Source organism: Schistocerca gregaria, chromosome X (assembly GCF_023897955.1).
Source record: "Schistocerca gregaria isolate iqSchGreg1 chromosome X, iqSchGreg1.2, whole genome shotgun sequence".
NCBI classification, from domain to species: Eukaryota; Metazoa; Arthropoda; class Insecta; order Orthoptera; family Acrididae; genus Schistocerca; species Schistocerca gregaria.
In genome coordinates, this window is record NC_064931.1 from 118633442 (window position 1) to 118658934 (window position 25493).

General features: G+C 40.4%; 1 protein-coding gene across 3 annotated transcripts in view; it reads left to right on the forward strand.

The window, feature by feature from the left end:
* LOC126298421 (uncharacterized) overlaps positions 1-25493 on the forward strand; it is a 174619-nt gene that overhangs the window by 64534 nt on the left and 84592 nt on the right. For all 3 annotated transcript variants that reach the window (XM_049989751.1, XM_049989749.1, XM_049989750.1), the window contains exon 4: positions 18678-18874. In XM_049989751.1, the coding sequence (XP_049845708.1) occupies positions 18678-18874 (197 nt within the window). The remainder of the gene's footprint in view (positions 1-18677; positions 18875-25493) is intronic.

The window sequence follows — 25493 nt, forward strand, 5'->3', positions numbered from 1 at the left end:
TCTCCAATTTCTGATGAGCATAAATACTTGATCACTGTATTGTAACGTCTTATTTTTGCGTTTCGGGTTATTCTTACATATGTTCCAGGAGATTGTGTGCTTTTTCTATTTCCTTTCGCTTCACAATTGTATCTGAATTTAGGAACCCAAGACATTTTGCCTAAATGAGTTACCAATGATCGTCAACGTAAATACCGAGGCGTTCATTCACTGCCTGAGCTTCTATCCAATTTGCAATTCAGTTTTTACTGCAATTTTATTAAGTTTTTCTAGTGACTGACTCGATTCTTCGCTGTTGTTGGGGAGAATTTCTTGGTCGTCTACCAAGACCAAACCGAGCGAGATGGCGCACTGATTAATACACTGGGACGGTGACGGTTCAATCCATGTCTGGCCATCCTGATTAATACACTGGGACGGTGACGGTTCAATCCATGTCTGGCCATCCTGATTTAGGTTTGGATTTCTGTAAAATTGCTTCAGGCAAATGCGAGAATGGTTCCTTTGGAAGGGGGCGGCTTATTTCCTACACCATTCTTCACTAATCCAAGTTTGTGGTCCGTCTCCAATGACCTCGTTGTCGAAGGAACGGTAAACACTTACCTTTTCCTCGTCCTACAAAGACCAAACACTGAAAATGTATTATATTTTCATTTAGTCTGCCAATGGTTATTTCATTTGCTACTTTCTCCTCTGTCCTAATTAGTTTTCCAATAAAAGATTGAACACTACTGGTAGTTCGCCTCCTTGTTGGACTCCCTGAACATCATGAGGTTCACATATTTTGCTTACGAATTTAACTTTTTAAGTGGTGTTAATATTTGTTTCTATCGGTTATGTTGTTTTTCTACCTGCTTTGAATTCTTCTAATCTGTTGCACAGTGTATGTTTATAGTTATGGGTTTCAAGTATACAAAGGTAATAGTCTGTCTTTGCGAACTTACAACATTTTGAGAGCGGGTAGTGGTTGAGCTCAGGCTCTTTCCGAATACTGGCTGATATTCACCAATTAGGTGGTTCGTTTGTGCTTAGTCTCTTCAGTTAAAAGCTTTTGGCAGACTTTTGTAGGTATCTGGCAACTGGAAAATCCTCCTGTAGTTTTTGGTCTGTCTTATTCCCATACTTAGGTAAAGGGTGGGTTAGATCACAATTAGTGTTGCCAACTTTCCTGTATTATAGCTGCGGGAACTTATATATTATTCTGCATTTTTAAGCAAAAACCCATCTCCCGTTTTTATTTTACCCGAGAAAGTCTATATCCTGTATTTAAGAAAATGACTCAGATTAAAAGTTAAGCCTTCCGCATATTTTTCAAATCTCGTTTCTTGGTTGTCGTTACAACATCGATATGGCGAAGAAATAGCGATTCGATGGCTACTTTGATATTAAGTAAATACGAGGCTATGTTTAACGCAGCGTAATGCACATGTTTCCGTTTTTTAATGTATTAGGTCTATTCATTTTGTTGGGTCAAAGTGTCCCTTATTTTGACAAAAAAGTTGGCAACCCTACTCACAATTCCAGTCATAGGGCATTTTTTCTTTCTCTGAGGCGGATAGCTGTAAGAATTGCGTAAAGTTTTTGAGCAAGCCTTTTCCCAAGTATTTTCCACATTTCGGCAGTCGTATCTTCCTCCTAGGGCTTTATTTTTTAGATCATTTATTATTTTCTGATTTCTTCTAAGATAAGAGATTCTGAATCCTGATTTGCTTTGGTTAGTGAAAGGTCTTTGAGTAATTCACAGTTGAAAGAACTTGAAAGTCATTTGCTAGAACTTAAAACAGTCCCAACCAGACTGAGTGCATACTAATCTAACAGTTCTCTTTAAACGTTCTTTAAATGTCCTGTAGAACTCCCGTGTACTGATTGTTCTGAAATCTTGTTAGATTTCTAACAGTTATTTTCGAACATAATGGTATTCGTGATCTGAGGCTTTCCCGGCGAATGTGCTGTGTCCAAGGTTCTCGGGTGTCTATCCGGATCCGATCGTCGAAGTTCCACGATATTTCGGCGAATAACCGTTCTGCCATCATCAGGTGGAACTTCGACGATTGGATCCGGCTGGACACCAGAGAACCTTGGATACATAATGGCATTCCTTGGGACATGCTGACCTTCCGGATTTTGGTGATGTGATTGCACTTTTGTGTGATCGTATGTGACTTAGTTTTGCAGGTCTTTTATTGTAAGTACTATGGCATTATCATATGTCATTTCATCGTTCATGTCTGCATTTCCTCTGAGGCACGGAAATGCTTTGGGAAGCTTTGAACAATGCATGCATGCGTCCTCCCCAGTTGTAAGCATTTTTATTGCAGATATTTACAAGGAATGTACCAGAGATAAAAGAAATTTTTGAGTCATTTCGCGGATATCGGCTCATTCTTAGTCTGAACCTGTTATGATAAAATTTCGCTTTAGAGACAAATAGTGATGTGAATCAGCTATTTGTTTGCCTTTACATTTATAACGTTTTGATTTTCCTTGGAAAGAGCCACATCATATATTTGAAATTCTCCTTAAATGAATGTTTTGGGATTGCAGTGTTTCGGTGCAGACATACCAGGAAATATCGAAATCAGATTTACCTAAGAGGTATCACAGAATTCTACCAGTCTTTCAGCAATTCTTTGTCAAGTTATGTACTGAAGTCAGCATGAGTGCAAGGGAAGTTCTGAACAAAAAGTTGCTGGCATCAGCGTTGCCAGAATTCCCTCCAACTCATCCACTTACCGGAATTCGTTCCACCTCTCTATTATCTACTTTTCTATAGTTGTAAGTAGCCAGTGAGTGAGTGGTTCTGTTAGTCAGGCAGTAGCCGTCACCAGAGAAGCATCAGCAACGGGGAAGTATCGCATTTCGTGACAATTTACAAGTTCTTAAATATAAGCGAATTATATAGTTTCATCTGTGTGCATTGGTAGTTTATGTATTCCTGTATTTTAATTTAATGTTTACTAGACACAGTTCTCGCGCTTCAGTTCGTGTCGGAAACTGACCGATTTTGACATTTTGCAAGTTCCTAATTAGGAGCCAATTGTTTAGTCTCACGTGTGTGTTTTGGTAGCTTAGTTTTTTGAATTTCTGTATGGTAATCTAATTTACTACCCACTGCTCTCGCCTTTTTCGTCAGGGTGTACAACTGATTTTTCACAGTGCATGTCAATAGTCGTTCGTTTTCTGTGTTGTGTAATTTTCCACCATCTTTAGAATAGAAGGGGATGGTAATTGCTGTGTGCAGATGCAAGCTGAGTTGGTGACACTTCGCTCTCAGCTCCAAGCTTTGTTGGCTCCGGTTACATAGCTTGAGAGTGCAGTGGATGGGCATCACTGTTGTGGACCGGGCGTGGGAATCCAAAAGATGTCCAGCACGACTCAAGAGTCTGCTGATCGATCCCCACTGGTGGCCAGCCCAATTACTGTTCGTATTGAGGTTGGCCCCTCACCTGTGGTCGAGTGGGATGTCGCCTCGAGGAGTGGCAGACTGCGAAAGACTTCCCGGAAAGACCGAATGTAAGGCCTTCACAGTTAGTCTGACAAACAGTTTCCAAGTGCTGGCTGTGGCTGATACTGTCCCTCAGCCAGATGCAGTCGCTTGTCCTGTTTCAGAGGAAACATCTCAGCATGCAAGATCCAGACAGTCACAGAGGCTGGGCTTATTGGTAGTCAAGAGCTACAACGTTAGGTGCGTTACAGGTCCGCTTAGTGACATGGCTGCCAAGTAGGCGAAGAAAGTCAGTGTGCACTCTGTGTGCATACCATGTCGAGTCATTCTAGATGTGGTACGGGTGCTTCCAGATGCAATGAAGGGCACATGGTGCAACCAGCTGCAGGTGCTGGCACATAACGGTACTAGAAATGTGTGTTTCTTTGAAGTGGAAGAGATTATCTCTGGTTTTGAGCGGTTATCTAAAGTGGTAAATGCTCCAGTCTTGCTTGCAAGATGAAAGCAGTGCTCACCATTTGCAGGATTGCAGACCTCTCGTAAAGAGGCAAGTGGATGGTCTGAATTGGAGGTTGAGATAGTTCTGTGAACATGTAGGATGCAGGTTCCTCAACTTGCGCCATAGGATGTTGGGACTTTGGGTTCTGACATACTTCAGGAGTCCATTACACACATGATGTGGCTACATGGGTAGTGGCGTCTGTGTGGTGTGGACTGGACGGTTTTTTAGGTTGTTTGGCGAACACAAAAAGGGTTCAATCTCAAAGGGTACAGGTCGAACTTGGGAAGAACGTATTGTACACGTCAAGGCATCAGAGGACCTCTTACTGACGCCAGATTTGTAGCCCACCAGATGTGGCCTGCTACGTGAGTGTAGGACAGACAAGCAGAGGTGTGATGGAGTCTTGTGAAGTGCTGGGACGCTAATGACATCATTCAAGTACCAATCATTTATTAGCAAGAGTTTTACATTCACTGTCTTCTTCCCGGGGCTGCCTAGCAGCTGCCGTGCGCCACTTATCACAAAGGTGCAGGGTGGCACGTTGCTATAAGCAGTCCCAGCATACAGCCGGTAGGCACATAGGGAGATATGGGCGGCCTGCTCCATAGTTGAACAGTTAACACATGAACAGATTAGTTCTTCATTCACAGATGGTCAGCCCAGCTCTCATCTTCAGTCTGGCACCACTGTGACAGGAGTGCAGCTCACTAACTCAAAGATCCCTCCACACCTGTGGACTCATAGCACTAGACTCAAAGATGGCAGTGGCTGTAGATATTTCGTTTTATTCACCAGGGCCTTATTTAACTAGTAAATCTGACCTTCCATCGCTATCCGTGATGCAGATTGAACGGCATAACACTGAGAGTGGGTGGAAGTAAAGTGAGAGTTTTGTACCAGTTTGGCATCATTACCATCATTCAGGTATGCCAAACATAATATACCTGGCGGACGTGTACCACTTAATGTCGCCCCAGCTGGTTCTAACAAAATTTTATTCCTACACTTAATTATTATTCTGCTATGCAACAATATGTACCCCAGATATTGTACTACTGTACTGTTGGCTGTGCCTAAAATGACATAATCATATCCACATCACCATTGTTAAGTGTGACCATCCATAAAAAGTGGTAGAACAGACCAAAAATCAAGCGTAAGTAATTTGGTAGAATTAGATACCTGACGTTAATAAAACATCTCCTTTTGAGTAATTGCAAGTCTATAACATGATTAAGATCACTGCCTCACCTATAATCCACGCTAGAAAGAAAGACAAACTTTTACTATTCTATCGTCGCCAGTAAGCATTGCAAAGCACGACCAGTGCATGTCCTTTTTTCTGCTACATATTCATGTCTGAATATTAACACTTCGCACATTAAAGCGGTGCCTACAACAAAATAGTTTCATGTATGTACAACGTTTTTGATGATTGTGATTCGCCCTGTCACATGACACCCTCAACTACTGCAAATTATAATTATGTGGAGCCTGTGAACGAGTATCTCGGAAACATCGAATCTGACCAAATGTTCATGAGCTACTGGCGTCAGTATCTACGGAAAAAAATACCACTAGGCATGAAATGGTTGGACGTCCACGACTCTTCAGTTTCCCGAAATTCCTTCACCAGGGAAGACGAATGGAATATTCCAGAATTTGAAACACGAACAGCTGCTAGCATGCGTTTCTTAGAAGTAGATACCTTAGGGGTTGCGAAGCAACTCAAATCGCTTGATACGGGCAAGTCTTCAGGTCCAGATTGTATACAGATTAGGTTCCTTTCAGATTACGCTGATACAATAGCTCCCTACTTAGCAATCATATACAACCGCTCGCTCACCGATAGATGTGTACCTACAGAATGGAAAATTGCGCTGGTTGCACCAGTGTTTAAGAAGGGTAGTAGGAGTAATCCATCTAACTACAAACCTATATCATTGACGTCGGTTTGCAGTAGGGTTTTGGAGCATATACTGTATTCAAACATTATGAATCACCTCGAAGGAAACGATCTATTGATAAGTAATCAGCATGATTTCAGAAAACGTCGCTCTTGTGCAACGCAGCTAGCTCTTTATTCGCACGAAGTAATGGCCGCTATCGACAGCGGATCTCAAGTTGATTCCGTATTTCTAGATTTCCGGAAAGCTTTTGACACCGCTCCTCACAAGCGACTTGTAATCAAGCTGCGGGCCTATGGGGTATCGTCTCAGTTGTGCGACTGGACTCCTGATTTCCTGTCAGGATGGTCGCAGTTCGTAGTAATAATAGACGGAAAATCATCGAGTAAAACTGAAGTGATATCAGGTGTTCACTAGGGAAGCGTCCTGGGACCTCTGCTGTTACTGATCTATATAAATGACCTGGGTGACAATCTGAGCAGTTCTCTTAGATTGTTCGCGGATGATGCTGTAATTTACCGTCTAGTAAGGTCACCCGAAGACCAGTATCAGTTGCAAAGCGATTTAGAAAAGATTGCTGTATGGTGTGGCAGGTGGCAGTTGACGCTAAATAACGAAAAGTGTGAGGTGATCCACATGAGTTCCAAAAGAAATCCATTGGTATTCGATTACTCGATAAATAGTACAATTCTCAAGGCTGTCAATTCAACTAAGTACCAGGGTGCTAAAATTACGAACAACTTCAGTTGGAAAGACCACATAGATAATATTGTGGGGAAGGCGAGCCAAAGGTTGCGTTTCATTGGCAGGACACTTAGAAGATGTAGCAGGTCCACTAAAGAGACAGCCTACACTACACTCGTTCGTCCTCTGCGCGGTGTGGGATCGTTACCTAGTGGGATTGACGGAGGACATCGAAAGGATACAAAAAAGGGCAGCTCGTTTCGTATTATCACGTAATAGGGGAAAGAGTGTGGTAGATACGATACGCGAGTTGGGAGGGAAGTCCTTAAAGCAAAGACGTTTTTCGTCGCGGCGAGATCTATTTACGAAATTTGTCACCAACTTTCTCTTCCGAATGCGAAAATATTTTGTTGAGCCCAACGTACATAGGTAGGAATGACCATCAAAATAAAATAAGAGAAATCAGAGCTCGAACAGAAAGGTTTAGGTGTTCGTTTCTCCCGCGCGCTGTTCGGAAGTGGAATGGTGGAGAGATGGTGTGATTGTGGTTCGATGAACCCTCTGCCAGGCACTTAAATGTGAATTGCAGAGTAATCATGTAGATGTAGACGTGGTGTTTGGAGGCTTGTCTGCTCTGTAAAGTAGGATAGATGATCTGTGGAATCTCTGCTACAGGAGCACAAGGCTGGTGCACGCGCAAGTGTTTCGGAGCACACTGTTCATCGTACATTGTTGAACATGCACCTCTGCAGCAGTCCCCTCCTGTGCGTTCACGTGTTGACCAAATAACACCGAGCGAGGTGGCTCAGTGGTTAGCACACTGGCCTCGCATTCGGGAGGACGACGGTTCAATCCCACGTCCGGCCATCCTGATTTAGGTTTTCCGTGGTTTCCTTAAATCGCTCCAGGCAAATGCTGGGATGGTTCCTTTGAAAGGACACGGCCGGCTTCTTCCCGTCCTTCCCTAATCCGATGAAACCGACGACCTAGCTGTTTGGTCTCTCCCGCCGAACAACCCAACCAAATGACATCGTGAATTAAGATTTCAGTGGGCACGGGACAATCAGGATTAGACAGTAGATCAATGAAAACGTGTCTACTCTTCGGATGAATCACATTTTTCGCTACACCAGGTCGACGGTTGTCTTACGGTGAACGGCGGCTCAAAACGTGTAGCGCACCATGTATGTAGGGTGGTGTGAGCAGTATTATGTTGTGGGAGACATCTGCTGCGCGTGCTTGGGATTTGCGGAAATAATCGACGACATGCTGACAGCTGCGAACTACCTGCATCCTCCATGCTTGATGTCTGACCCGGCAGCAATGTCCTCTTTCAGCAGTATAACTGCCCGTGTTTCAGAGCCAGAACCGTGCTACAGTGGTTTGGGCAGGATAATAGTGAACTCACGTTGACGTCTTGGTGGCCAAATTCGCCTGATCTAAATTCTAATTACCCATCTGGGTCGCCATTGGGCGCCATCACCATGGCAAGCAAATCAGCGGAGCGTTATTTACGCGAATTACATTATCTGTGTTTAGATATCTAATGCCACATACCTCCACAAGTCTACCAACAAACTGTCGGATCGCCGATACGCGGAATAGGTGATGTATTTGGTTCCAAAGATGAACAAACACGCTATTAAGCAAGTGTTCGTAATGTTTTGGCTCATCAGTGTATATATATCCCACACTGATTTTGAAATGTAATACGCTTAAAACGTGTAAACTGTCATCCAGAGCAACAACGTAGAATTCCATCAAGAAATTGTGTACAATGCAACTGTCTGTAACGCTGTTGTGATAATCTCTGTAATCGATTTCCACATTAAATGATTAAAACCAAAGGAATACACAGCATAGTTTGATACCCCATTGTCGATTCTGATTAGCTCGAATGTGTGTACTTCCAGGTCAACAAACTTTACCCATATCTTAAATACGATCTCATGCTTCCTGATAATTACACAAATTGCACTCCACGCCATGGACATTGCCGTGTTGGTGGGGAGACTTGCGTGCCTCAGCGATAGAGAAGGCCGTACCGTACCCTACCGTAGGTGCAAGTGCAACGGAGGTGTATCTGTTGAGAGGCTAGACAAACGTGTGGTTCCTGAAGAGGGGCAGCAGTCTTTTCAGTAGCTGCAGGGGCAACAGTCTGGATGATTGACTGATCTGGCCTTGTAACAATAACCAAAACTACCTTGCTGTGCTGGTACTGCGAACGGCTGAAAGCAAGAGTAAACTACAGCCATAATTTTTCCTGAGGGCATGCAGCTTTACTGTATGGTTAAATGATGATGGCGTCCTCTTGGGTAAAATATTCCGGAGGTAAAATAGCCCCCATTCGGATCTCTGGGAGGGTACTACTCAAGAGGATGTCGTTATCAGGAGAAAGAAAACTGGCGTTCTACGGATCGAGGCGTGGAATGTCAGATCCCTTAATCGGGCAGGTAGGTTAGAAAATTTAACAAGGGAAATGGATAGGTTAAAGTTATAGTGGGAATTGGTGAAGTTCGGTGGCAGGAGGAACAAGACATTTGATCAGGTGAATACAGGGTTATAAATAGAAACTCAAATAGGGGTAATGCAGGAGTAGGTTTAATAACGAATAAAAGAAAATAGGAGTGCGGGTAAGCTACTACAAACAGCATAGTGAAAGCATTATTGTGGCCAAGACAAACACGAAGCCCACGCCTACTACAGTACTAAAAGTTTATATGCCAACTAGCTCTGCAGATGATGAAGAAATTGATGAAATGTATGATGAGATAAAAGAAATTATTCAGGTAGTGAAGGGAGACGAAAATTTAATAGTCATGGGTGGCTGGAATTCGAGAGTAGGAAAAGGGAGAGAAGGAAACGTAGTAGGTGAATATGGATTGGGGCTAAGAAATGAAAGAGGAAGCCGCCTAATAGAATTTTGCACAGAGCACAACTTAATAATAGCTAACACTTGATTCAATAATCATAAAAGAAGGTTGTATACATGGAAGAACCCTGGAGATACTAAGAGGTTTCAGATAGATTATATAATGGTAAGACAGAGATTTAGGAATCAGGGTATAAATTGTAAGACATTTGCAGCGGCAGATGTTGACTCTGACCACAATCTATTGGTTATGAACTATAGATTAAAACTGAAGAAACTGCAAAAAAAGGTAGGGATTTAAGGAGATGGGACCTGGATAAACTGAAAGAACCAGAGGTTGTACAGAGTTTCAGTGAGAGCATAAAGGAACAATTTTCACGAACGGGGGAAAGAAATACAGTAGAAGAAGAATGAGTAACTTTGAGGGATGAAGTAGTGAAGGCAGCAGGGGATCAAGTAGGTAAAAAGACGAGGGCTAGTAGAAATCCTTCGGTAACAGAAGAAATATTGAATTTAATTGATGAAAGGAGAAAATATAAAAATGCAGTAAACGAAGTAGGCATAAAGGAATACAAACGTCTCAAAAATGAGATCGACAGAAAGTGCAAAATGGCTAAGCAGGGATGGCTAGAGGACAAATGTAAGGCTGTAGAGGCTTGTCTCATGAGGAGTGAGATAGATACTGTCTACAGGAAAATTAAAGAGACCTTTGGAGAGAAGAGAACCACGTGTATGAATATCAAGAGCTCAGATGGCAACCCAGTTCTAAGCAAAGAAGGGAAAGCAGAAAGGTGGAAGGAGTATATAGTGTGTCTATACAAGGACGATGTACTTAAGGACAATATTATGGAAGAGGATGTAGATGAAGATGAAACGAGAGATACGATACTGCGTGAAGAGTTTCACAGAGCACTGAAAGACCTGAGTTGAAACAAGGCCCTGGGAGTAGACAACATTCCATTGGAACTACTGACGGCCTTGGGAGCCAGTCCTCACAAAACTCTGCCATCTGGTGAGCAAGATGTATGAAACAGGTGAAATACCCTCAGACTTCAAGAAGAATATAATTATTCCACTCCCAAAGAATGCAGGTGTTGACAGATGTGACAATTGCCGAACTATCAGTTTAATAAGTCACAGCTGCAAAATACTAACGCGAATTCTTTACAGACGAATGGAAAAAGTAGTAGAAGCCGACCTCAGGAAAGATCAGTTTGGATTCCATAAAAATAATGACTCAACGATTTATCTTAGAAAATAGATTAAGGAAAGGCAAACCTACGTTTCTAGCATTTGTAGACTTAGAGAAAGCTTTTGACAATGTTGACTGGAATACTCTCTTTCAAATTCTGAAGGTGGCAGGGGTAAAATACAGGGAGCGAAAGGCTATTTACAATTTGCACGGAAACCAGATGGCAGTTATGAGAGTCGAGGGACATGAAAGGGAAGCAGAGGTTGGGAAGGGAGTGAGACAGGGTTGTAGTCTCTCCCCGATGTTATTCAATCTGTATATTCAGCAAGCAGTAAAGGAAACAAAAGAAAAATTCGGAGTAGGTATTAAAATCCATGGAGGAGAAATAAAAAGTTGATGTTCGCCGATGACATTGTAATTCTGTCAGAGACAGCAAAGGACTTGGAAGATCAGCTGAACGGAATGGGCAGTGTCTTGTGAGGAGGATATAAGATGAACGTCAACAAAAGCAAAACAAGGATAATGGAATGTAGTCGAATTAACTCGGGTGATGCTGAGGGAATTAGATTAGGAAATGAGACGCTTAAAGTAGTAAAGGAGTTTTGCTATTTGGGGAGCAAAATAACTGATGATGGTCGAAGTAGAGAGGATATAAAATGTAGACTGGCAATGGCAAGCAAAGCGTTTCTGAAGAAGAGAAATTTGTTAACATCGAGTATTGACTGAAGTGTCTTCAGAGACCTGAAGATAGGCAACAATTGAGTGGCACATAGAGATACATTTGTGGTGTTAAGTTCATTGTATTCCGTTCTGGCGCATTCCAAAATCATACAGTAGAACACGAAAAAACTATGGAGCAACACAGAAACGACAACGTTAAATGGGAGGACGTGAACGAGGTACAGCGAACACCGCTTCTCGCCGCTGCAGGTACTTCCACTATCCAGAATCCTCTAGCAGTTCGTAGATGGTGCATGGCAACCATTAGCATTTATTCTCAATTTCTCACCGACTTCCAGGAGAATTGGAGTGCCATAGACAGAGCTGTACACCATGTGTGCTGCCATCTGTCATTTTAGAGAAACAAACTAAGAGAAACATCTCTACATCTACACTGACCACGCCACCACCCCCCCCCCCCCCAACTCCCACCCCCTGGTGGCGCTCTTCGAAAAAGATACCTCAAACATGTCTCTTAGACAATGGAGCCATGTAGAGTTCGTGACAGTTCATTACAGACGTGCATCACATTAGTAAAAGCAAAAATGTGTCAGAGAATTTTGTCTAGATGCTGAAGTGTGCCAAAGTGAAGTGTCACGCCTCTCCGCACAGCATTCTTCTATCGCACGTCACTGTCTTTTACTCTGTGGAATTCAAACGTGTATATTTTGTAATGGAAGCCATCGAACCTATATTCAAGGCATTGGAAATTAATATGCCCTGTGGTGCCACTCCTGCTCCCTTGCAATGGAAGCAATCACTCCTATATTCAGGGCAATGGATTAAAATGTCCTGTGGTGCCTCTCCTGCTCACAGCCGGCCAATTTGACATTCTACCCCACTTTTAAAAAATCAATTAGTACTGGGTGGGGTTATTTGTGACCGGGAGAACAAGAACTCTCAGAAAATTTGCACTCTGTATTGCCTATTAGCTGATAACTTTCCCTTTTGTGCGCCATAAAATTGAATATAGGAAACATGGAACCAGGAAAGACAAGCAAGACAGTACACATTTCTCCAATCCTTAGGTCCCAGCATTTTTTTCCCTCTCTTGTCTTGCTACAGCTTTACATGGCGTGCTTTCCTTTCTGCAAAAGAATATATTACGTCACTTAAGTTCATCAAGCGTTTCGCAACATGAAAAACCAAAATGCAGTTGTTTAATACTGCAAAAGCTGTTAACACGAGTAGTACCCAAGACTGGTTTAGTTTCTCTGGTTGATTACGTCTATTTTGTCACTGTCTGCTAGTTAAAACGAAATAGGCCTATCTAATATTGCAGCAAGTGTAACACGCGCCAAATAAGGGAGACTGTTTTGGCACAAATGGTCATTTTTATCTACCTCATTTACATTAATAACACGACAGAATATAATTCACAAGTACCAGTATCAAATGTCTATTAGGCCTACTACAAGCAAAAAGTTTTGTGTTAGAAAATAGCTTCACATTTCATACATATGCTCCAGTTTCTCAAGCATGAGATCGAAAAGTGGTGGTAGTCGAAATTTTTGTGTAAAGTTGGAACCGTCACATTCTTCGATGTAATTTGTGATGTCCCCTTTTCTTCTCCGTCGTCGTCCTAACAATCAGTCTTGTCATCACTAATTCTGTAACTATTCCTGACATTTTCAAAACTTATTCTCCGGTTAACTCCACTAACCCTGCCGAAATCACCGGTTCAGTTATCACGCGTTTACTCTCCGATTAGGCGTTATTACGTGTTTGTACAACGCGTTTTCCACGCTGTTAGAACAGAACTTAAGCGGTTGCTAACCTAGGACAGTACAATTGACCCTTTGTAGTGTAGCGAGCTGGCAAAAAGTTTTGTCAAAATTTCATTTTCTTGGATACAAAGAGAAGATAATATGTAGTCACGCTTACCTGTTACTGTTGGTAACCGTCTATTTCCACACTGGTAGTATGAATCTATGGATTTCGCTAACAATTATAAAAACGCTTGTCATGCACAGAATCAACAACATGTCATAAGCCAACAGCTATTGGCATTCACCCGTTCGGGTTTATGCGGCTCAGCTCCTACAGCCCCATCACCTTTGTCTGCGGGTATGTTTATTTCTAGATCCAACGGGGATTCCCCTGGTAGACACATCACATGCACTATGCACGCAGTCAAAAATGAACTCGTGATTCGTTCAGAAATCATCTCAGAATGTGTTCAAAAACGTTAAAAAAACAACAGGGCTGAGTTGCAAAATCATATGAATAGTCGAGAGATCAGCGTGCACACTTCACGAAACCAGTAGCGGTATTGAAGAAACAATAGGTTTGGCATTTTACTTTTTAAAATTATTTGTGGTAAATGAAAATAGATGTAAAATAAAAATGTATCTGAAGGAGAGCTCCTGTCTGGATATGTAATATACGTGTACATTTAAATGAAATTTTTTGCGTCTTACACCATTTACAATTGGCTTAAGATCCTTCCAATAAAGAGCATACACAGCCAACCTTTCATGTATCTAAATATGAAAATTTGATATTAATTCACAAGAGCATGATTTTGTCATACTGAAGAGAGCATTCAGTGTACTTTTTTAATCTATGAAGAAGTCATTCATGCAATTCTGTATCAGTAAGTATGTACATTATGAAGCAATAATTTAAGTAAAGTTCTGTTTTAAATATTTCTTTGCAATAGTGTTAATATTAACCATACACAACACCTGCATGACTGTGCTAAGTAACTTAAAAGTGGCGTTTACCTAAGCAGTACTTCATGTCCAAATCAGTAACTAAGTGGTCTAGTTTATAATTATTTTTGGAAAACACAGTCCAAATAAGGGACGCGGACATGGATGTAGAGTGCAATGATTTGCGCCCACAGCTCGTGGTCGTGCGGTAGCGTTCTCGCTTCCCACACCCGGGTTCCCGGGTTCTCTGCCTCGTGATGACTGGGTGTTGTGTGATGTCCTTAGGTTAGTTAGGTGTAAGTAGTTCTAAGTTCTAGGGGACTGATGACCATAGATGTTAAGTCCCATAGTGCTCAGAGCCATTTTTGGAATGATTTGCCCTATTTCTTCAAAAACTTAATATAGCCTATCCATAAAATCTGTGGCACTGACAGATAGTAGACATGCATCAATGAGCAGCTTACTAGTGTATATTGTGATGTATTGTATTGTATTTTTATTGATCCAGGCAATCATAGTATTGTACAGCTGTACATATGATATTGGACAGGTCAAGAGAACTATTTACAAGTAATTTTTACAAATTGGATTTTACATTATTTTGTGGCAAGGAAATTATCTATCTTAAACAAAACAGTTAATACAAATTATAGAATTGTAAGGTTGTACATATGATATTAGATAGGTGAAGAGAACATATTTGCAAGTAATTTTTAATAAATTGATTTTACATTATTTTGTAATGAGGAAGTTAGCTATCTTTAACAAAACAGTAAATACAAATGTTGTATGGTAAAATACAAACAGCCAATACTAATGTAATAGTAAAATAGTTCAGTGTATTTCATGGACATGCACAGTATATAATAATCCAGTATATTTCATAGACATGCACAGTATATAATTTTCAGACCTAATTGAAAATTTTGCATAAAAATTGTTTACAATTTTAACTCCTTAAAAAAAAAATTAACTGCATGAAAGCAATGGTCCAAGAGATATTTTTTTAACTTATGTGTGAAGGCTCTTGGGTTATTTGTTGCTTTGATGTCATTTGGTAAATTATTATACATTTGTATCCCAACATTAAAACACTTTTTGGTAGCAGGTAGTTCTGGACTGAATCATATGTAGGTCAGATTGCTGCCTTGTTGCATAGTTATGAATATCTCCATCGAATTTTAGTGTGCAGTCATTGTTTAACAGGTATGACGTGACAAATGAGACGGTATTATAAATGTAAGCAGAGGGCAGTGTCATAATGCCATTTTTTTTTAAATACTGTCTGCATGAATTGTTATATCTTAGATTACATATTATGTGTATTGCCTTTTTTTGCATTTTGAAAATATACCTACCTCCAGGTGAGTTCCCCCAAAATATGATTCCATACTTTAATGTAGAATGGAAGTAAGCATAGTATGTTGCCACAAAGGCATTGCTACTTAAAACGGGAACAATGTGTTGTAATGATATAACATATAACTTCAACAAAACTTTGGGTGGTACATTTTCAGAGAAAGACTTAATCTTCTCGAAGGAATCACTGCCCCCTCCCCCTTTTTAAAATCCCGTGTTGGATGGTCAACCATTCAGCAACTGATTTAGGTTTACGGATGCCATACACTGTAACTCACTGTCGAGTCACATTAATATGATTACCTGTCAAAAGCTTACACCACCTTCTATACTGTGAACCACTGCGAGACATGCAGGGTGAGTGTCAGTGAGCTCCTGGAAGGTACCAAAAAGAATGTGAAGCCATGCCAACTGCAGTGCCATAGCCAGGTGCACTCGGTTTCTCAGTTGAAGATCCATGATGCAAACAGCCTGACTGAGGGGGTCCCACATATTTCTGATTAGGTCTAAATCTAGGAAGCTCAGTGACCACAAGAGTATGATAAACTCATCCTGGTGCCCTTCAAACCATGCACACAGACTGCAAGTCGTGTGACACATTACATTCTCCTGCCAGTAGATGCCATCGTAACAAGGAAAGACAAACTGTGTGTAGGAGTGGACATGGAACCCAGGTATAGATGCATATTTTTGTGGCTCCATTGTGCCTTCCTGAATGATATGATCACCAAGGATATGTCACAGACCATAACCCTCCCTCCTCCAGCCTGGACCCATCTGACCATTGTTGCAGGGTGTTTGCTTTCAGATGTTTCACGCCTTACACAACTATGGCCATCTATCCGATGCAGCATAAAATGTGATTAATCTGAAATGGCCACCTGTCACTACTCAGTTGCCATCCAGTTGCGGTACTGGTGTGAACAACCGTCGAGGATGGGTGCATGAACCAGGTGCCTGCTGCTGAAGCCCATAAGTGGCCAAGTTCAGTGAATGGTTGTTGAGGAGAGACTTTTGATAGCCCCTTAGTTCATCTAGGTGGTCAGTTGCACATCTATTCACCCTTACACATCTCTGTAGCCATCAGTCACTCCTGTCATCTATGGCCTGTGGTGCACCACTTTTGGATAGCACTGTGTAACCATTGATGGTATACTTTAACCGTGGTGGAACACAAACAGCTTACAAATGTGGCCATTTTGGAAAAGCTTCCACCCTTGGCCCAAAATCCAATGATCATGCCCTTTCGGACAAAAGATAAATTGCTGTTTCCACATTACAACAGTGACTGCATTGTATTGTGTGTCCCACCAACATTCTTTATATACACTCCACTGCTAGTGATGCCACCTGTAAGTGGTTACTGAATGTTGATGTTGATGTTGAACTTAGGAAGTGGCCATGCGTGCGTGCGAAAGATACAGGATACCAGAGGTGCACACTTATGAGAGTATTGTGTGGTAAAACATTTTCAATTTTACGCGTGCGCGCGTGCGCATTTTCAGCAGTACTGACAATTCTATGGCACGCGCGTACCATAGAATTGTCAGTACTGCTGAAAATGTTTTACCATACAATACTCCCATAACTGCTTATATTTTGTGTATCTACAGTTCTTAGTATTGGAGGGCAGCGTGGAGGGTAAAAATCATAGAGGGAGACCAAGAGATGAATACAGTAAGCAGATTCAGAAGGATGTAGGTTGCAGTAGTTACTGGGAGATGAAGCAGCTTGCACAGGATAGAGTAGCATGGAGAACTGTGTCAAACCAATCTCAGGACTGAAGACCACAACAACAACAGTTCTTAGTACCTCAGGTAGCCTGTCCCTTTCCCATTCTTATATTCATTCTCCTGCATTTGTCAAGCCAAATGACAAGCTTATACTACAAGAAAACATTTCTATTGTTAGTAGGAGGTGAGTAATCTGTTTTTATGTTAAGGCATATGGTTTATCGATCATGTAAACTGTAACATTAACATATAGCTTAAGCCATTGTTGCTTCTGCTAATACACCCTAATCCATATGATCTAACTGTTGAAAATTGAGTTTTGAATATAACTATGAGGGGTTTAAGCTGATCTCTTGAAATATGTCTCCTTTGATCTGAATCTGCTCTGTTGCTTTTTATTGCTGCATTTTAGCTGTCGTTTTCCAGTGTTTCATTACAAATGACAATGTGTTGACCTTTGAACTGCATGTATCACAAATCTGCAGCACTTTAAGAAGCCATGTGTGTTGAACAGCATCAAGAATTTTTTTGCGATCCAGCTAGTCCACAACTGTGTTATGTCCCTATCTGCTGATTGCACTAGAATGGCAGCATCTATGATTTATTTGCTGCTTTCAGATTCCTTCGTACAACTTTTGTGTTCTTGTTCCATTTACTCCTTTGTCTGGATTCTTTATATTGCTTCATTCTCTTACTTGCAGCACTAAGCTTTTGTTTCAATTTGTATAGTGCATCAGAGATAAGTTGTCTAGTGCTAACCTGACTACAGACTAAGCAGCAGTAAAGCATGAGAAAACCTCAAATTCAGATCTATGAACAGAAAGGAAGGAGCACTGCAGTGTGTCTAGATGACACTTCCTTGCCATATACAGAAGGTAGTTTTTGTGTTTGTTCCTAATGTTCTAACTTTAAAACTAAAAGTTCTAAAGTGTTTCCATAAAGCTACATACTCAGATCTGTGAGTAAAGTGTGTACTGATGGATGCATAAGGAGAATTATGCATCCCATGTAACCTTCATTGTTCAACAATACTAATTGGAAATCAGCATATTACAGCTTATTCAATGGTCATCACACTACTGTATGTAAGGTGGTGATTGCTTATTTCTCTGTATATAGTGTGTTCAAAGAAACTTTTCTGGACTTCAGAAACATTAAGACAACAGATGGAAGTCCTCTGGTGACCATTACAATATGCTGTTACCCTCTGCAGGCATCAGTCAGCATTCAAACATGCTCCCAACTGTGAAACATGGCAGAAATTGTGCCACTGAATTCATTATTTGCCTTTGTTTACACTGTACAGTCCAGAGATTGATTCATTACTGGTTCATCCCGAAGTTAACTTGATTCCCTGGCTGTATTTGAACTTCCATTTCAGATTTTTTTTGAAATCAGATATATATGGTTCACTGAATTTACTGTTCTATTTGGCAACTTCTATTATTAAGTGACATTGTACTCAGTTAGTCTAGAAGGACCTATTAACTGGTAGTCCTAATTATTAGGAGCATGTGAACTGTGTATGAATCAATGTTCTTATTTATTTTAAAATTTGTAATCTAGTAAAATCACCAATTAAATGTAAGTAAATAGTCATCATTTACAGGTTTAAATACTTTAGACTGGGGAAAAAATGGTTTAGCATCATCACTGGGTGATGCCATTTTTATATGGAATGGATCAAAAGAGATTCAGAAAATTACAGCTTTTGACGAAACAAATCGAGAAATGTTTGCCACAGCACTGAAGTGGAATAAGAGCGGTAATCATCTTGCAATAGGAATAGAGAGATCCTGTATTCAGGTAATCAAATTAAATTGGTAAAATGGTATTTCTAACATAATATAGATATCTGAGAAACGTTTTTGGCATTAACATACATTTGGATCTGTCAAACTTTATTCTATTTTTATGGCAGTATAAAGTTCATTACAATAGATGTCTAGTGTAGATGCTGAAAACAATTATGCACTACTGCATCTGAAAGAACAAAGCCAGTGCTGATTAAGGTCCAGTCATCCAATTCAATTTAGATTTTATGTAGTTCCCTTAAGCTGCTAAATATTTGGGCAATGAATTTTCCTTGAGTGCATGAATGTAACATGGCATTCCTTCTGTGTGCTATGAATGAACTAGTGTTCCATATCCAAATTTTGTTTGGAAGTTACATCTCAGTAAAAAGAAATGAGAAATATTAAAATAGTTTCTGGGCCTAGCATAGACATGATCCTGTAGTTTTTTTTTTTTTAATTCTGTTTTCCATCACTATGGTTTATTTTCTTAATGTTAAAACTTTAAAAGTTGCTACTGCTGCTACCTACTATGTAATGTGGAGATGATCTTCAACCGTACTGATAACAGAGAAAATTATACCTGTAGATACAACCCCTGTCTCCATAGCAATGAATTTCTGTTGCAAGTGGATATAGACGTTGAGAAATTTGTTTTGGAACTCCACAGGAGACACCAAAGACACAGCAAGGAAGTATACTTACAGATTCTACTGAAGATACAAAGAAGAGGGGTACATATCTCAAATAGAATTGGAAAACCTTTTTTCTAAAATAAATGACCAACTACTTCAATGTGGTTGTGTGAGAGGAAATAAGATATGCCATGAAAGCAGCTGTGATGTATGAAGAGAAGAGTAGAAACTCACATCTCATGCACCAAGAACAAGGAAACCTAATAAATACACACATCAGCCCCCCCCCCCCCCCCATTTTCTCTATGTAACAATTTGAATTGGGGATAAATCATAACATCCATCAGAATCATTGTTGTAATTACACTATACAACAACAACAAAATTTTCAGGTACAAAGAACATTGTGGACCTAACTAATTTGGACTTGCTGAATCTGAAAATGCAGTTAAATTTTTGCCATCATCCTCCAATTTTTTGTTACTGAGAATTTAAATTCCTATATCGTGGTGGTGGTGGTGGTGGTGGTGGTGGTGGTGGTGGTGGTGGTGGTGGTGGTGGTGGAGGTGGAGGTGGAGGTGGAGGGATGAGTCTTTTCGATGACAACTTCCTTCTTTCAGATATACAGGATGTTACAAAAAGGTACAGCCAAACTTTCAGGAAACATTCCTCACACACAAATAAAGAAAATATGTTATGTGGACATGTCTGGAAATGCTTAATTTCCATGTTAGAGCTCATTTTAGTTTTGTCAGTATGTACTGTACTTCCTCGATTCATCACCAGTTGGCCCAATTGAAGGAAGATAATGTTGACTTCGGTGCTTGTGTTGACATGTGACTCATTGCTCTACAGTACGTAGCATCAAGCACATCAGTACGTAGCATCAACAGGTTAGTGTTCTTAATGAACGTGGTTTTGCAGTCAGTGCAATGCTTACAAATCCAGAGTTGGCAGATGCCCATTTGATGTATGGATTAGCACGGGGCAATAGCCATGGCACGGTACGTCTGTATCGAGACAGATTTCCAGAATGAAGGTGTCCCGACAGGAAGATGTTTGAAGCAATTGATCGGCGTCTTAGGGAGCACAGAACATTCCAGCCTATGACTTGTGACTGGGGAAGACCTAGAACAATGAGGACACCTGCAATGGATGAGGCAATTCTTCGTGCAGTTGACGATAACCCTAATGTCAGCATCGGAGAAGTTGCTGCTGTACAAGGTAACGTTGACCACATCACTGTATGGAGAGTGCTACGGGAGAACCAGTTGCTTCCATACAATGTACAGTGTGTGCAGGCACTATCAGCAGCTGATTGGCCTCCACGGGTGCACTTCTGAGAATGGTTCATCCAACAATGTGTCAATCCTCATTTCAGTGCAAATGTTCTCTTTATGGATGAGGATTCATTCCAATGTGATCCAATTGTAAATTTTCACAATCAACATGTGTGGGCTGACGAGAATCCGCACGCAATTGTGCAATCACGTCATCAACACAGATTTTCTATGAACGTTGAGGCAGGCATTGTTGGTGATGTCTCGATTGGGCCCCATGTTCTTCCACCTATGCTCAATGGAGCACGTTATCATGATTTCATACGGGATACTCTACCTGTGCTGCTAGAACATGTGCCTTTACAAGTACGACACCACATGTGGTACATGCACGATGGAGCTCCTGCACATTTCAGTCGAAGTGTTCGTACACTTCTCAACAACAGATTTGGTGACCGATGGATTGGTAGAGGCGGACCAATTCCGTGGCCTCCACGCTCTCCTGACCTCAACCCTCTTCACTTTCATTTATGGGGGCATTTGAAAGGTATTGTCTACACAACCCCGGTACCAAATGTAGAGACTCTTCGTGCTCATATTTTGGACGGCTTGATACAATACGCCATTCTCCAGGGCTGCATCAGGGATTCCATCTGACGGAGGGTAGATGCATGTATCCTCGCTAATGGAAGACATTTTGAACATTTCCTGTAACAGTGTTTGAAGTCACACTGGTACATTCTGTTGCTGTGTGTTTCCATTCCATGATTAATGTGATTTGAAGAGAAGTAATAAAGCGAGCTCTAACATGGAAAGTAAGCGTTTACGGACACATGTCCACATAACATATTTTCTTTCTTTGTGCATGAGGAATGTTTCCTAAAAGTTTGGCCGCACCTTTTTGTAACACCCTGTATATCCTTCACCCTTTCAAAAACCAACTGTAGTCACCTAACATTGATGGGCCCCATCTACCTTTATAGCAGCTTACCATTCACAAAATGTCGTGATGGAACCTTTCTCCATGTTCATCACTAACTGCTCCCAAATTGGTAGGGAAGAAGTCTAAATGAGAGTGAAGGAAGTGTATTTTTAGTTACATTCTGCATCCAACATTTTTATAGTTCTCTAAAAGAGTTCCCACTAATGTCACTGTTTTCTGCTGTTGTATTCCCTAGGACACCTTCAACGACATCCTTAAAAGAATGCCATGCTGAAAGTTCTGAATGCATTAATTTTTCTTTGAAGTTCTTGTCATGCATTAACTTCCTAATTTGTGGTTCAATAAAAATCCCCTCTCTGTTTGGAGTCACTTAATTCAGGGAACACTTCACATAGGTACATGAAACCATTAGCATTTGTGTCCATTCCCTTGACAAAAGTCTTCTTAAGACCAAGCTTAATATGTAGTGGGGGAAAGAAAACATTTTGAGAATCTACCTAAGGTACATATTTCACATTTTCTCCCCATGGAGCCAATTTCTCTCATGGTAACAACTGTTTAATGTTTATCTGTTGCACAGCTGTTCCAAAAACAAAGGAAACAGCAATACTTTGTGAAACAACTTTAGAGACCAGATAGTAAACCAGTCACCTTAAGATCACCACGTATTTTCCAATTTTCTTCCTTATAGTTAATAGCTTCACATATGTCTGACAAATTTATGTAGTTCTCTTTCATAGTTACAGAATACCCTACAGGTACAGATGGAAACATATTACTATTATGCAGTAGTACAGCCTTCAGACTTGTCTTGGAAATATCAATAAGTGCCACTCAGCAGCATTTTATGGCATGTTTAACTGTTTCATTAATTCTACTACATCACTACAAACATAGTCGTAATATGTCATCAGATGTTGATTACATTGCCTAAAGTGAGTAATTCTTGTTTCTTCATGAAGTAAGTTCCATTTCTTAAGATGGGAAGATAAAATTTCTGTATGCTCCTTGGATAAGTATAAATTGTGAACTAGGTCATTGAAGTCTGCTTGTATAATTAAAATGTAATCTTCGTTCTAGAAAGTGCCCCTCTTCACTTGATTGACATTGTGCTTCCTCAGTGTTCGTAGATGCATGATCAGAATTGGGTACTCCTTCCCACACTACTGGAGGAGTTGGAACTGACAGGTCTTCACCATGGGGAACAAGTCTAATTGCTGATGGCAGGTTAGGATATTTAATATTCTTCTTATTCTTTGATGAAAAGCCAGTTACATTAGTCAAACAGAAGTAGCCATAATCAACATGATTTTGAGGCACTCACCAGATCATTGGTATGGCAAATAAGTGCTCTGTTTTTCTTTTCAACCATTGTGTTAGTTTAGAATTGCACCTAGTGCAAGTTTTGTGAGGTGCCCAATCTTTATCCTGATCTCCCAGTTGTCATTTGAAGTATATGATAAATCGTCTTCAGTCACTTAGAAATTGGTCATCTTTGTTTCCTTGTCATGAATTCACCACATATATAACAAAATGAATTGGGATGGTTTGTACATCCAAGTTTTGATTTCTTCATTTTGTATTTTCAATACCTACAAAACACTTTTCTGTTGAATGAACTTAGCGAGATCAGTTCCTGAAAATAAAAGAAAAATTCAGGGACTTGAAGTAATATAGAAGGAAGAGTAAGTAAATGTATGTGACTGGAGGTTTTAAATACACAATGTAAAATACACTAATGTTATGTATTACATCTAAAAAGTAGTTCACAGTAAAGTTAAGTACAAAACAGGTCACTGCACTTACTTTTATCACACTCCTTTCAAACACAAAAAAGTTAAAATTATACATTAAATTCAACTGTGTTATATATCTTGCAGGTCATAACTTTTAATCCTGACATGACAGACACTCTCTAATTTCACATTTTATGTCAAATTACAATATAGAATTAAGTTTTGTATGTAGTTTCTCTGTACCAAAACCACTGTTGACAAGTGTTATTAATGTATAATTCCAATAACATAAACTCCCACCCTCCTTCCTACCTGTCCCTAACAGAAGGCAAACAGTAAGATTGTACAGATTCAGATAATACTTCTGATAATTAATAAATCAAATGTGTCTCCTAACAAAGTTCTATGTCATAGTCTAATTGTTTCTTTGTACTTCATCCTTTCGTATTCCCCTTCTCTTGAGGTGCATATGGACTGTGAAAGATTATACTTTATAATATCAATTTTAATTTGTCCTGAATAAATGACTAGACCTTCTTTCTCCTTTCCACACTCCAGTGAGGACAAGACAGCCTGGTCTAGCCTCATTAGAAGACACACTTTGTTTGGGCTACAGATAATGTCTTCCATAGAGCAGTTTGATATGCACAGACTCACCACCCAATACTATCCACTATCCATGATCTTTTGTATGATTTCAGCCACAATGTCCACTTGGTTGTCTTTCTCTGGTTCTGAATCATATTTGGAACCCTGGGAATGACATGGCTGATCACCTAGCCAGGGAAGTGACTTTACTACTGACTTTGGCAGTCAGGTACTGAGCAATGACCTGTGAATACATCTGTCATTGACAGACTGTCAGTCACATCTGTAACAAAGATTGGTAAGCTACCATTCCATTAAGAAACTGTGTTATCAAGGAGATCACTACTGTGTGGTATTCATTCTTCCACACATCTCAGAGGGAGTCAACGATTTTGTTGGCTCTGTATTGAACACACTCCTCTGACCTCGGGACAGAAAGTTGGCTGAAACCAGACATAAACAGTAATGAAATCCTAAACTCAGATTGTAATGTATACCACGGAGACAGGCTGGACAGTGAAGGGGGACGCATGTTTATAGTGAGAAGTAGTGCAATAATATCGAAGGAAATTGACGGAGATCCGAAATGGGAAATGATTTGGGTGAAGGTACGGTTAAAGCAGGCTCAGACATGGTAATTAGATGTCTCTATAGGCCCCCGGGCTCAGCAGCTGTTTTGGCTGAACACCTGAAGGATAATTCGGAAAATATTTTGAGTAGATTCCACCACCATGTTATAGTTCTGGGTGGAGATTTTAATTTGCCGGATATAGACTGGGAGACTCAAACGTTCATAACGGGTGGCAGGGACAAAGAATCCAGTGAAATATTTTTAAGTGCTTTATCTGAAAACTACCTTGAGCAGTTAAACAGAGAACCGACATGTGGCGATAACATATTAGACCTTCTGGTGACAAACAGACCCCCAACTATTTGAAATAGTTAATGCAGAACAGGGAATGAGCGATCATAAAGCGGTTACTGCATCAATGATTTCAGCCTTAAATAGAAACATTAAAAAATGTAGGAAGATTTTTCTGTTTAGCAAAAGTGGCAAAAGCAGATTACAAAGTACCTGATGGCTCAACATAAAAGGTTTCTCTCAAGTACAGATAGTGTTGAGGATCAGTGAACAAAGTTCAAAACCATCGTACAATATGCGTTAGATGAGTATGTGCCAAGCAAGATCGTAAGAGATGGAAAAGAGCTACCGTGGTACAACAACAGAGTTAGAAAATTGCTGCAGAAGCAAAGGGAACTTCACAGTAAACATAAACATAGCCAAAGCCTTGCAGACAAACACAAATTACACGAAGCAAAATGTAGTGTGAGGAGGGCTATGCAAGAGGCGTTCAATGAATTCGAAAGTAAAGTTCTATGTACTGACTAGGCAGAAATTCCTAAGAAATTTTGGTCCTATGTCAAAGCGGTAGGTGGATCAAAACAAAAT